This window comes from Chelon labrosus (genome assembly GCF_963514085.1).
Source record: "Chelon labrosus genome assembly, chromosome: 19".
NCBI classification, from domain to species: Eukaryota; Metazoa; Chordata; class Actinopteri; order Mugiliformes; family Mugilidae; genus Chelon; species Chelon labrosus.
This window is the reverse complement of record NC_140352.1, coordinates 16875339-16889357: the sequence shown is the minus strand read 5'-3', so window position 1 is coordinate 16889357 and position 14019 is coordinate 16875339. Positions and strand designations below refer to the sequence as shown.

Genomic DNA, 14019 nt, shown 5'->3' with positions numbered 1-14019 from the left:
GTTAAATGAGAAGGCAAATGAGGAACGTAAAAAGTTAGTCTTAAAGATTCATAAGTGCACTGACGAGATAGATGTATTGCGTTCTTTTAAAGCAAAACTTCTCTGCACACAGAATCGACTTCAGGAAATGACTGAGAGTTGTGAAAAAGCCCAACAACAAACTGAGAATGACAAAAAACAGATAAAGAAGTTGACAACAGATATTGGGAAGCTGAAAAGGAAGATTGACGAGCTGACACATTCCAAATTTGTAAAGGAATATGATGCCTCAAAACTAGTTAAAAATATGGAAGACATGAAACAGCTATTAGAAGATCAGAACAAATTAGTCAGAAAGCAGCGTGCTGAGATAGCATTATTGGAAAATGACGTAAGCAACAACAAGGATCTTAAATATATGCTTGAAAATAAGAAGGACGAACTGACACGGCACGTTATGATCACAGACCATGAGGTTATCAATCTGAAGAATGCTATCACAGAGTCCGAGAACAAACAAAGACAGCAGGCGATCAAAAAAGAGAACATCCAGTGTGAGAAAGACCTCGCCCTCCATAACCTGTTCAAGGCTCAGGAACAACTCAGCAGTTTCAAAGAAAAGATGTCTTCACTCACTACAGAAGTCACAAACCAAGGTTGTAAGCTCAAGCAGAAGAACGGAAAACTGGCCAAGCTTAAGTCAGAAAATTGCTCTCTGAAGGACCAACTGGAGGACGCGCATAAGCAGCAGGCGGAAACCAGGGCAAAGCAGGTGACCTTTGTGAAATCTTCATATAAAGACAATCAAGTGGTGGAGACAAAACTTGCCAATTCAGTAGAAGAGAAGAAAAAACTGAGGAACGAAATAGAACAGTACAAAGAGCAGGTAGTGCAGAAGCAAAGTATAATAGATCGACTGGAGGAAGCAAGGATCATACAAGACCAAGCACTTAACGGTAAAACAAGGGAAGCTGAGTTTCTCCAACGGGAGACAAAGATTCTTGAACAAAAACTTCATGTTTTGAACAAGAGAGTGATCCACAAATCAGCGCACAGGTTGTGGAAAGACAGAGCTTGGGCCAGGAGAAATCGTTTATCCTCTGTTAAGATCTTCCAAGAACTCTGGAGCCACTTGCCTAAAAGAAATACACAACTGCCACACGATCAAACTGGTAAGTACGAGCAACTGCTGAAGGAAAAAGACACAGAAATTGAGACACTGAAGACCAAGCTGGCTAGGCGGCCAGATGACGCAATACATAAGCTCTACAGGTGCCAGTGGGATAAGAGGGAACTTAACAAGCAGTTAATGGCAAAACAGGGACTCCTTACTGCTTATCAGACAAGTTATGAAGACGTGAAAGGAGACAACCAAAGGATGACACATGAGCTGAGGAAGTGCAATCTCGAGATGAAGAAGTCAGCCCCCCTTCCGCCTATTACTACAGAGAAGCAGGTGCACACTGAGAGCAAATCTGAGCAGTGTGAAGAGACGCAAGCAACATACAAAGTCCTCCCTCCCATCGGAAAGAAATCGGCACACACATCCCCATGCCCACGGAAGTGAGTGCCTTTCATGCCGAGGTAGGTTTCAAATTAGCCATCGTCAATTTTAGTGATTTGGATTTTAGGGTTAGGGTTTATTTGTGTTTAGTTACTTTTTTGTGTTTAGTTACTTTTAGTTCTGAGAGGTGGTTTACCCCGGGTACTCCGGTTCCACCTCTCATCATGTTTGCCAAAAAAATAAAAAATAAATAAATAAAAACAATTAAATATAAGTAAATAATTTTCTGTCTCATTTGTGCAAATTTTTCTCTTTCTTTTGCAAACCCTTTTTTTTATTTCTGATTCTTCTTGCTTTTTTTTCTCTTCCTCTGGTTTCTGCTGCCTGAGGTATTCGCTAAACCGGGGGTGTCAAACACATATTAGTTCGGCGGCCACATACAGCCTAATTTGATCTAAAGTGGGCCGGTCCAGTAAGATAATAGCATGATAACCTATGAGTCCATTTGTTTTAATGCAAAAAAGATCAAGTAAATTAGGAGAATGTTTCCATTTAACAAACTACCCTTCAAAAAAATGAAGGGTAGTTCCACTGTTTAATGAAAAATGAAAAAATAAGTGCAATTTGCTGTTTAGTCCTGGGTCTCTGTGTTGTGTTCTGTCCACTTCTCTTACTAAAACTGTGGACAAATTAGGCATAGCAGTTATTTTCATGAAAAAAGTCTTCATGCAAATTCATGCTGTGGGCCATATGTTTGACACATGTGCACAAAACATTTCATCAGACGAGACCATCTGCTTGTACTCTTATCTTTGTTGTTTCTTCCTGGACATTGACTCTGACGTTCTCTGCCTCCTTCCTACCACTTAGTGTGTCCAAATACATGCATTGTTATACCTACAATAAAATACGGTAAGATATGTTTCGAATAGTACGACCAACAGACACTCATCTTAGCAGTAAAAATCACCAAAGACCCCTCACACGTCCTCCACTCAGTATTCCGGTGGCTCCCCTCTGGACGACTGCTCCGCTGCCCCGCAGAACTCAGGGGAGAAAGGCCACCTTCGTCCCCAAAGCCATCCTTCCCATCTACTCCTCCCCCCACACACACTCCCTCTCTGTCTGACTCTTCTCCACCTCACACAACCATAGCACAGTCAGGAATGATCCACTGACACAACAGTCTAAAATAAACACAATGCCTCATATTTATAAATCACTTAAAAGACAAACCTTTGAAATATTCATTTAAATTATAAAACAGTAACACACTTCTAATTAGAGGCCTATAAAATACACACTAAACTTGAAAATGAATCCTAAGTAATGCCAAAATAATGTTAAGTGTCAAATATCTGAGAGACCACTGACACCGAGACTGACAGAGCACTGGCTCAACTTAAGATGCTCATGAAAACAACCAACCACAGATACATTTTGCACTGAATGCAGTCGTTTTGCACAGACTCCAGTCATGCACAATTGTCACTTTCCATATTTATATTACTTACTTGCCTATTTTTTATATTCAGTTAGCTAATTTTATTCTATTTTTATACTCTTACTTTTACTGTTTCTGCTTTGGTTTGGAGTGGTACCAGGGTAACTAATTTCGTTCCACCTCATGTACGAACATGTGTGTAATGACAATAAAACTCCTTGAATCCATCTAAGAGTTAGGAATCTCTTCATCATAGTTTGACAAACTAGGTGCCCCCAAACAACATCTCGCTTAGGGCCCCCACGAAGCTAGAAACGGCCCTGACAATAAAAATAATAATAATATGTATTCTGTCCTGGCAGTTGTGTCCGTTACAAAGCACTGACAGATAGCTAACGAGAATAAAATGAAGAGCGGGACTTTTCTTCCATGAAACTTTACTTGAACTAATTTCATTTCTTTTCCATCTCTCACTTTCCATTCAGATCCGTAAAACTACAAAGACATAAAAATACAGAAAGTCACTAAGTGACGCCTCTTTAAGCTGTCAGACATATTACATAAAAGTAAACGACAGTTATCAGATTTAACGATCTCATACATAACGGTATTTGGTTGCTAGGTTACTAGGTAGCAATATACAGAGTGGCCAGACATGTCATGCTAACACACAAGTATTCATTCATTAAAACAAACATTTTGTTACTTATTATCTTAGAAATGTTACGCTGTAACAGTTATGTAACTCTTTCATATCTTATTCATTTACTCCAAGGATCAAACGAGGAAACAGCTGTTGCACGCATCTCATCAAACGAGTAACTGACAGGCAACGGCTACGTTACGAAGGAATACATGTAGCGGTAGTACCGAATTCTAGCACCAGGTGTCACCATAGCAACATAAACATAACAGAAAAATAACATTTACACAGGAGTCAGAACAATATGAATAAATGGGTCTGGAGTCTGTCAGTTATGACCATGGCAGGACAGACTGTCCATTCACATGAGACATTAATTTTATATAGCCAACTTTCATGAAGCAAACACCAAAGCTGAGTTTATGACGGAAGAAATCCTATCCAGCTAGCTAACATTTATCCAGGGCTAGCTAGCTGGCTAGCAGGACAAATAAACAAACTTGCTAAACGGCGTTTCACCTCCACCTCTCCAGCCCACGTCACCAACAAATGCCTTATCTTTTGACCGTTTTTCTTCCTCCGTTTTCTTTTTCTTCAGTTTTCCGTGAAACCGAGATAACTTCTTTTTGATGCCACCACTGTATTTGTTTTGTTTAATATTCTCGCTAACGGGAATGATGAGTAGCTGTCATGCCCGTCACACCTGTCGGCGGCCCCCACTTCACTCACTTTGCGACAGTGCGGTCCAACGAATGTGGCGCAATATTGCCACAAAAACACCAACCACGGCTCATCATTGCAGTTTATTTTATTTATATCCTGACTTACATTTATTTTGAAGCATATAAAGGGATGTAACAAACACAGAGATAGCTACAGATAAAGACAGGACATTTTAATTCTCAGATGAGGATGAACATGCAGCTTTGGGGCCCCCTGGTGGCTTAGGGGCCCTAAACATTCGCCTCGTTCGCCTATAGCAAGAAACGGTTGTAAATATACAATCCCTGTAACTACTGTTTTCTGTTTACATTTGCACTTTTAGTCACTTTACTTGTACAGTCTGCACATTTTGGATAGTTACAACATTTATGGCATGGTAACTTGTATATACTTTGTATTTTGTCTTGTTTTATTTCTGTTTTTTTTTTTTTCTCCTTAAAATGTCTGTACTTGGACGTTAAGCCGCTGACTTGTGCCTTAAATTAAGTTTTCTGAATCTGAAATCTGAATCTTGTTGAGACATACATTTACTCAGTGAACACTGTGTTGCGCATAAGGGAATAACAGACGTTTATCATAAATTCACAGGGCTATGACTAATAGTTTGACTGAATAGTTTTGTTTCCCCTAATCACAGCCTTATCCTAATAGTAGGCTAACACAATCAACCTTCTGGGAGCTTGGCTGCTCACAAGGTTTCATAAATGTTCCCACAATCTTCCAGCCAAAGAGCCACAACCATTGACTGTATAACACGCCGGCTACGGCAAGCCGCGAGGGTCCGTTTAAAGCTTTCCGGGTTCGCTCTGTCAACAGCCACACAGAGCGCTGCTGCCTGCGGAGCAACGACGATGTCGGAGCAGGAGTCTCTGAGGTGCTCCAGCGCCCGGAACCGTGGAGGCGTGCAGAGGGTGGAAGGAAAACTTCGAGCCAGTGTAGAAAAGGGGGATTACTATGAAGCACACCAGATGTACAGGACTTTATTTTTTAGGTAAGGCTTCGTTTTATGTTCGTGGGTGCAGTTGTAATTGTCATTCGGCTTTGAGGCCTGCCTGTTCCAGATCATTCCGCTGTCAACCTTGCTTCCATACCTGCCCGTTTATGATTGGTCTGATGGCATCGCGGGCCCTCCCATTCGAACCGGTCCGTCTATTTCTTTGGACAGTCGTCATTTCGATCTCACCACGGTCTCGAAACGGGACTGCTAACTACGGCTAGTTAGCTAGCAGCAGCGCTAACACCAAGCTAACGATACCCGAAGTCGAGTTAGCTGGGCTGCTAATGTGAGACGGTCACACAGTCTGTGTCTCTTTGAACAATTTACATTTAACATGTAAATTTACAGACATTATCAGCCGCTGTCGTTTCCTGAACATGTTTGACGAACCACTCCAGCTGTGTTAGCATTTAGCCTGATAGCTACATTCTGCACCGCCGCAGCCTAGGTTCTTATGGATGCACATGTTTTTGTCTGTCATATTAATTTCGTAGAAACATGTAATAAATGTAAAGACATTTTCACAATCTGCTCAGATTTGGGTTATTCTTTTTTCTAGTGCCTAATTTCAGCCAGTACTATTTATATTAAATGCTTTGCCACCAAAACTCTTCTCCCAATTGATGAAAAGGCATCTCTATATCACTGTCATTACTACAGTTGTTTACTACTTCCTATTCTTTTTCATTGCTACCAGTCATAATTGCAATATTTTGACATCATACAAATACTCCAGCTCCACTCTACATTTGCTTTAAGTTTGCAGAAGAGGGGAAACAGAAATAATCCCGAGTCAGACAAGCAAATCATGCAAATCAAGCAGATAGTATTGCAGTATGTGTAATGCTGTTTCTCCTGTCCTCCCTCAGGTACATGTCGCAGGCAAAACATGCTGAGGCCAGGGAGCTGATGTACAACGGTGCTCTGCTCTTCTTCAGCTATAATCAGGTACCCGTAAAATGTTTTCTCACCAAACATTACTCATCATGTTCAAAAGTAGCTTTGAGACTGCACTTATTGTTTTCATTTTGCTGTAACATAGGGGTCATAATGAAACGGCTCATGTACAAAAAACTGACAATGACGTGTGTTTACCAAATAGCAAATAAAGTGGAAATAAAACTGCATTATTAAATTAACATAAATTATCGGGTTTCCATCCTTAATTTATTCTCACTGCACAGTTCATCCTGTGCACTAGTCAAAATGTTTGCTAAATGAACAGTCCTGCGACTCAAAAAGGAGGTAATTCAACTCTGATCATTTCGGAGGATGTAGTTTGTGCTACAATTAAACCGGCTTAGATTTAATGAAGGACAATTATATTAGAATGCATTTGTTTTTAGTAGTTTACAAATGAACTTGTAAGGCGAGTATAGTTACTAGGAATGTCCCAATCGGGACCGGGGTCGATCCAGATATATTTTAAATAATAGGGCTGGGCATAAGTCAAGCCCGATCTTTTGCCATAACCCTAAACCATGTCCCTGTAGTATCAAAACTTCTTGTTCTTCTGTTTAAATGGCCTTTAGCTAACGTTAGAGCTTCCAAAAACCACAGAAGAAGAACCAAAACCATGTGACTAAGCATGTCAGCAGTGTGGAATTACTTTACTCTTGAAATTAAAGTCAGTCAAACCGCAATTTGTGAATTGTGCAATGTCGATGTTTCCTGGGGTGGTAGTAGGAGATTGTAATTCAATACTACCAACTTGATTCGCCAGAGAACATAGATTTTCACCGTCTATTTGAGTTTCTGGACCAAAGGTACATTAGCTTTGACAGCCATATTTGCTGTACTTAATACACGGTCACATGGTGCACACGGTTCATATATGATCTGGCAGCATGCGAGGAGGATAAGAAAAGCCTTTATGAATCTCCAAGGGAGGAAATATAGTTTTATTTGATTGGGACTCAATATTAAACCATTGGTAAAAAAAAATTGAATGGGACACCCCTAGAAGTTACCACATGTTGCTTTCATGTGGAGGCAGCCAAGATATGGTCTTTCCACCCTGAGAGTTCACTCAGTTTTGTTCATTCTACCATAGATTTATTATGCCTATTCTGTCCTATTCACTCAATATTATCCGTGCGAGCACATAGATTGGGGGGAAAAATGTTGGTTGTATCTTGCTTTGCAGCAAAACAGTGCAGCAGATCTGTCCATGCTGGTGCTGGAGGTCCTGGAGAAATCTGAGACTAAAGTCGAAGAGGAAATATTAGGTAGGTGGCAAACCTTCATATACTCAATATTATTCATCCCCCAAATTGCCCCAGTAAAGCTGCATATTTTGTATTTGAAAGTTCCAGTATGTGTTGTCCTTTCACTGTGGGTTATGACAGTCACAACATAACATCAACCCTGATGTGTACCGACCAGTAAGGAACGCTTAAAATGTCAGTGTTTAAATTACAGCCTTTTATTCAAACAAATATAGCTTTAGAGAGAGAAGAATGATCCATGTTAACTTGTAGAGATGTTTCCAGTGTATGCACATTGTGAATTCATAATGTGAATTGTTTTAATGCAGTGAAGCATTAGTGGTACAGCTAAGTTGCAGTATGTGATAAAGTTTGCAGATCCACTACTGATTGGCCTTAATTCTGTACAGATTATCTTCTAATTCTGTATAATTAATTAATTAATAAGTGCTATATGAATATATTACAATTGTGTTCAAAGAAGGCTGCCTTTCAAATGAAGTGTAACATTGCATACTTTCTCTGATGTTTTTTTTTTTTTTTTATTAATTGTGGTTTTCACTCCTGTGTGTATGTGGAGCAGAAAGCCTGGCTAAGCTGTTCAGCCAGATGGACCAGAATTCTCCAGAGAGGGTAGCATTTGTGTCCAGAGCCTTGAAATGGTCCACAGGAGGGTCTGGCAAGCTGGGACACCCAAAACTACACCAGCTGCTGGCTGTCACCTTGTGGAAAGGTAACCAGTTAGTCGTTCAGTTTGTAGACGGTGGCAGCAAGTCATCTTCATTTACAGATTTTACTTTATATTTTAAAGTCGAGCTTTAGTGAGATCGATTTTAAGCATGCAATGAAGCATTATCTCAGGAGATCAAAATATTTACTGCTCTATACTCTACTGAAGGATAAGAACTAACACATGTGACTTGTTAATAGCTTTTATAAGATGTGAAGATAATCCTTTTATTTATCCCACGGTGAGATATCTTTTGCATTTCTGTGGTTTTGGAAATCACACACCGATTTGTTTTGTTTATTCCAAGTCCATAACCTTTACCTGCTTAAATGACAGAGAAACATTTATCACCCGTCCATTAAACTGCTTTTTAGTCAAATTCCGTTTGTGAATCTCAAATCCTTCCTCCAGTTTGGACATAAACACACATTCATTACATCCACTTCCCATTTCATTATGCACAGTCCTACAATAAATCTTAGCTTCATGAAAATTATGGCATTCGTAGCTTAAAATAAGTGAGAGGGCTGTTGATTCAACTGTGTTTTCATTTTGGAGGCTGTGGTTTGTAGTGCTATTGAACTGTATTACATTACAACTCTGTTTTAGTCAGTGGGCTAGGCTAAATAACAGAAACACTTAAGTGTCGAATTCAGTCCAGTTTAACATCACCACAAATGAGCTGTCCATGAACCAGAGGGTCAGTGGTTTGATCCTCGATACACGGACTACATGCCAAAGCGTCCTGTGTGTGTGTTTGTGTGTGTACGTACAGGTAGATGTGACACTGTGACTGTAAAGCGCTTTGAGTACCAATAGGTAGAAAAATGCTATTTAAATACAAGACTATTTGCCATTACAGTTGGATTACCATCTTTCTTTTGCTGTTTCAACATAAGATGAACATTATTAAAGGAAGATTAAATGCACGACTGTTAAATTGGAATGCATTCTTGTTTTTACTAGTGTACCTAACGAACTGGCAAGCGAGTGCATAATTGAAACATGTTCTGGCAAACCGCTAAAATAATAAATATGATGTCCGCGTCCAGTTATATATCGATCTAACCGTTTGTTCCCAGTCAGCTATGGGTGTCAGATAACAACCTGTCTGGTGTGCGTTGCTATTAATCTGGTCTTTAATGTGCATACTGCCTTGTTCCTGGGTGGATGTTGCAATCTTAAAAATTAAAACCTAAAATCTTTTGTCTGTTCAGAGCAAAACTATAGTGAGTCCCGTTACCACTTCCTACATTCGTCTGACGGGGAGGGCTGCGCACAGATGCTGGTGGAGTATTCGGCGTCACGAGGCTTCCGCAGTGAGGTCGACATGTTTGTGGCGCAGGCCGTCCTACAGTAAGTGAACCGCCACGACCGCTCTTTGAAACACTGACGTTAGCTGAGGACATCGTCACGCTGTAAAAGTTTCAAATCAAAGTGGTGCTCGTGTAGCCTTCTCCAGCATGTCAGCCAGCAGTCATGTGATTTTCTGTCTTTCTTTGAAGAGTCTTTGAACTCTCTGTTCTCACATTCTGACTTGTTTTATTCCCTGTTCCTCTCCTTCCGTGTTCATCCTCTGTCCCCAAACCCTCCAGGTTCCTCTGCTTAAAGAACAAAAACAGCGCTTCCGTGGTGTTCAGCACTTACACAGAGAAACACCCGTCCATAGAGAAGGGGCCTCCCTTCGTCCAGCCTCTACTAAACTTTATCTGGTTTCTGCTGCTGGCAGTGGATGGGTGAGGAGAGATGTAGTTATATCTTGGGCTTGACAGAAGAGCGTCTATAAATACCAGTAAACCGTTTGAGCAGACGAAAATAGATGAGGTGATGCATTTAAAGATTTTGTGTGTGTTTTCTCCAGGGGAAAATTAACAGTTTTCACAGTGTTATGTGAGCAATATCAGCCTTCCCTGAAGAGGGACCCCATGTATAATGAGGTGAGCGTTGAGATACGTGTTAATAATGTTTTCTATAATCTTCGCCCGTGATCTTTAATAATGCGATCACGTCATGTTTAGCCTGCATCGTTCTCGCATACCTTCACATTGCCATCTTGATGTTATGGTGGAATAGCTGATGATTCTAACATACACTGTTTACAACCTTGTCTCCCTGTCCTCCTCTCCCCGCTTCTCCTGGCATTTTATTGGCTCGTCAGTATCTCGACAGAATAGGACAGCTTTTCTTTGGCGTTCCACCCAAACAGTCCCCATCATACGGCGGCCTCCTAGGTGAGTACGCAAGGACATAGAGTGGACTAATTGATGCTGGGTGATGCAGTGTTTTGGAAGAAAATTATACCTAGTCTCTCCTACTTTGCACCTTTTCATAGACGTGTTGGCACAAGCAGAATCTGAATTAAAGGAACCAAACAAAAGATGTTTGTATTCAAACAATGCAGTTATGACTCATGTGACTAACCTGAACAACTGACTTTTTAATTCAGGATATAAATCGAACAAACATAAACCACAAAACCCTCCCTTACTAGTTTGCAGTAGATGAGAACATACATCCGAGCAGCCACAACATTATAACCGACAGGTCATAATCACACATGATTATCAAGGCCTTATCTCATTATCATGGCACCTGTCAGTGTGTGGGAAATATTATTATATTATATCAAAACCGGTTCAAGGAAGGGAAAGCTCATTGACGCTTGCAGGGAGCAGCTGAACCATGTGGTCTGATCCAACAGACAAGGAACAGTGGCCCTTATCCTCTTCTGTGGGTTTTTTTGTGTGTCGATTGCACCATTTTATGTTCTTCATAAAAAATATCAGTGCCACGTTTCATCCGACAGGAAATCTGCTGAACAGCCTGATGGGCTCGGGTGAGGAGGATGACGGGGCCGAAGAAGCCCAGGAGGACAGTAGCCCCATAGAACTAGACTGAGCCTGCAGCCCAGGAGAGAACGAGAACGAACAAACTAACGCAAACAAGAGGAAGACCGCCCGCCTCCCTTCTTCACCTCCACAACGGGGTCAGGGCGAGGCGCTGGTCCCTGTTTTCAGAGGCGTGCTGTTTCACAAAACTCCCCCCCTCCATTATCCTAAACCATTCTGTCCAAAATCAGAACAAGTATCTGTCCACCAAAACATCCCTGTCAGCACTGCCTGGACGGACCGCGCCAAACTACAAACTCTACCCTTGTTGAATTATTGTAAGACTATATCGTTTTATTTTAATCATCACTTTTGTTGGTTTGGGACTCTTGCCCTTTGCGATCTTTAAACCAAGGTAACAATTTGTTCTCGCCCCCCCCTGAAAACCTGCTACCAGGAGGTCAGTATATGTGGAGTCTCTCGGTGGGGAGGACAGCATCACAAGCATAACCCTGTCTTCGTGATGCTGGTCACAACATTATAAGAACTCACTACATTTTTCCAGCTGTTTCAGTTCATCAGGCAGCCACGCGGAGCTCGGTCAGAGCCGTGGTGTAGCTGCTGCCAGTCAACGACTTATTCCGTTAAGTCTCTTCTTTCAGTAGTAAATTAAATTGTACTTTTAGCCAAGGCCATGTTTCAGCCTCTCATCCATAGTTCCATGGACTTATATAAAGACATCAGAGTGTTTAAGTTATTATCACATCATGTTGCACCTTAAATCTCAAACAAACCCTTTTGTAGTGAAGATTGCGGTGTCTTTTCTGTTCAGTTAAACTACTGCAAGCGCACAAACTGCAACAGGCCGACTCTTTAACGTGCGCTTGCTGAGCTGCAGCCTCTGAGCTCATGTACATCTCCCCCGGAGGAATTGTGTGTGTGTGTGTGGGTAGGGGATGGGTCTAGATTTGGGTTTTTGTCACACTCGCAAGAAAATCCCAATTCTGGCAATGACGAGAGTCTGCAAGGGGATCTTAACGAGAGGAGAGAACACTTCACACTGTGGAAATGTCTGTTGCATGTATTCATTTGCTAATACTGAAACCCACTGCTTACCTTTTTCTGAGTTACTACCCCCCCCTCCTTGTCTGTTTTTGGTTCCTCCTGGAGGCAGCTCGGTAGGAAAGCATCAGCTCAGCCAGTGCATAATAAGGATCACAGTTCACACGATAGCTGCTGTTCATCAGTGTTAGATTCATTTGCCCTAAGAACACAGCTTTCTTTTGTTGGCTCCCATTGTTCATCCCTAACGTCCGTATGTCCTCGTAGTGACATCTGATCAGTTCAGGTCTTGCAACTTTCTGAAAATCCATATTATCTTAAAATGTGATCAGTCCCCCTATGAAATTAAAAATTGTCATTAAATACCAGGAAACTAGGATTGTCCAGAGGTCTTCCAGTGTAGAGTAATGATTATTACTTCTTTTTTTTTTGTATTTTTTTTTTTTAATGATCAGAGTTGATCTATGGAAGCCGTAGGTGGCCGATTAATTAATAAATAATAAAGAATAAAAGTCGGAAATATAAACAGCCAAGTGAGCCAGTGGAGTGAAATTTAAACACGGACCAATACACTGAAACAGGCTTCGGTAAATTAGTTAAAACTCAACACATATTTTGGAGTTTCTGCTTCCACATATTTTAGCATTTACAAATTCAAGATTATAATTAGCTGTTTCGATCATTTTGATTCATTTAAATCTTTTCCTTGTGATTCATTACTTACACGTCATTTATCTAATGTCGGCCATTCTGGTATTCCGTAGTTTCGCAGGGCTGCAGAAGAAGAGATTGAACTTAGTCAGCGTGCGCATGTTCTGCTGTAGTAACATCTAGCCAATCTAATGTTGGTGTTGAAGAGTTAAACGCTGCGCTCTTTAAAAACTGGGGGATAATCACTTCTTTGAAGATTCAAGTTAACTGTTGCTAGTCACGAACAGATCCAGCAGGCTTTTGTTAAACCACAGAGGTTGACCATCTAACGGGAAATTCAGGCCAAAGGGTTTCTCAGCGATGGAACACACTTTTCCAACATTTGGTTGGATAACGTCAGAGACCATGTCCCGGTATCTAAGTTGCAGTTTCTTAAGTATTACAGTGTCCTGGATGTGACAATGTCAGCAGCTGAAACGTGTCGGAGGGAGAAATGAAACTTGAGATATTTTTTTTTTTTGTTAAAGTCATTTTTGTCCTGAGTGTGTGACCAAAAGCCTACCATTTTGTGTGTCAGTGAATGTCATCACAGCTGTTTGCTTTTGTTTTCGATGATTTTGTCCTTTGAGAACTAAAGCGGAGTGTTTGGCTTTTCAACAGTTCACTAAATAAACTACAGTTAAGAAGAGTTTGAGAATGTCAAACAGCTTCCTCTGCAGTTTGTTTTACTACACAATGCAGTGTATTTCAAACACTGGTACTTGGTTCAGTAATCATAAATACTGTAGACATTTTAAACGCACTGTACATACTATACATTGATCAGGCATAACATTATGACCAGGAGAGGTAAAAAAACACTGACCATCTTGTGACGATACAATGTTCTTCTGTGAAACTTTTGGACCTGGCATTCATGTGAAGACATGTAGTACCCACCTAAACCAGACCAGGCACCCCCACCCCATAGCAATGAGCAGGATGCAGCCTGACACAGATACACACAGAAACAGTTTAGGAACAACTAAAACAAAAAACATGAAGAACAGCCCAAACCAATCAAGTATCTGTGGGATGATCCACAGAGGCCCCTCCCCTCAACCCATAGGACCCTAAGGCCCCCACTGACAACGTTCTGCTACCAGACACCACGGGACACCCTCAGAAGGCCCATGTCCATTCTCTGATGAGTCACAACTGTTTTGGAGGCACAAGGGAGACCTACACAATATTAGGAAGGTGGTCATAATG

General features: G+C 41.1%; 1 protein-coding gene across 1 annotated transcript; it reads left to right on the top strand.

The window, feature by feature from the left end:
• Window positions 1-5091: 5091 nt before the first annotated feature.
• Window positions 5092-13472, top strand: get4 (guided entry of tail-anchored proteins factor 4). The gene is made up of 9 exons (XM_084567466.1): window positions 5092-5284; window positions 6160-6238; window positions 7437-7518; window positions 8081-8230; window positions 9445-9583; window positions 9823-9963; window positions 10089-10164; window positions 10386-10458; window positions 11034-13472. The coding sequence occupies exons 1-9, from the start codon at window positions 5145-5147 to the stop codon at window positions 11123-11125; spliced, it is 972 nt and encodes a 323-aa protein (XP_084423592.1). The 5' UTR covers window positions 5092-5144; the 3' UTR covers window positions 11126-13472.
• Window positions 13473-14019: the final 547 nt, after the last annotated feature.

Bases quoted from the DNA above. Each gene is read 5' to 3' on its own strand.
- get4 (XM_084567466.1), top strand. From the start codon at position 5,145: ATGTCGGAGCAGGAGTCTCTGAGGTGCTCCAGCGCCCGGAACCGTGGA. The intron at 6,239-7,436 runs GTACCCGTAAAA...CTTGCTTTGCAG, and splicing joins TCTTCTTCAGCTATAATCAG to CAAAACAGTGCAGCAGATCT. The intron at 10,459-11,033 runs GTGAGTACGCAA...TTCATCCGACAG, and splicing joins ATCATACGGCGGCCTCCTAG to GAAATCTGCTGAACAGCCTG.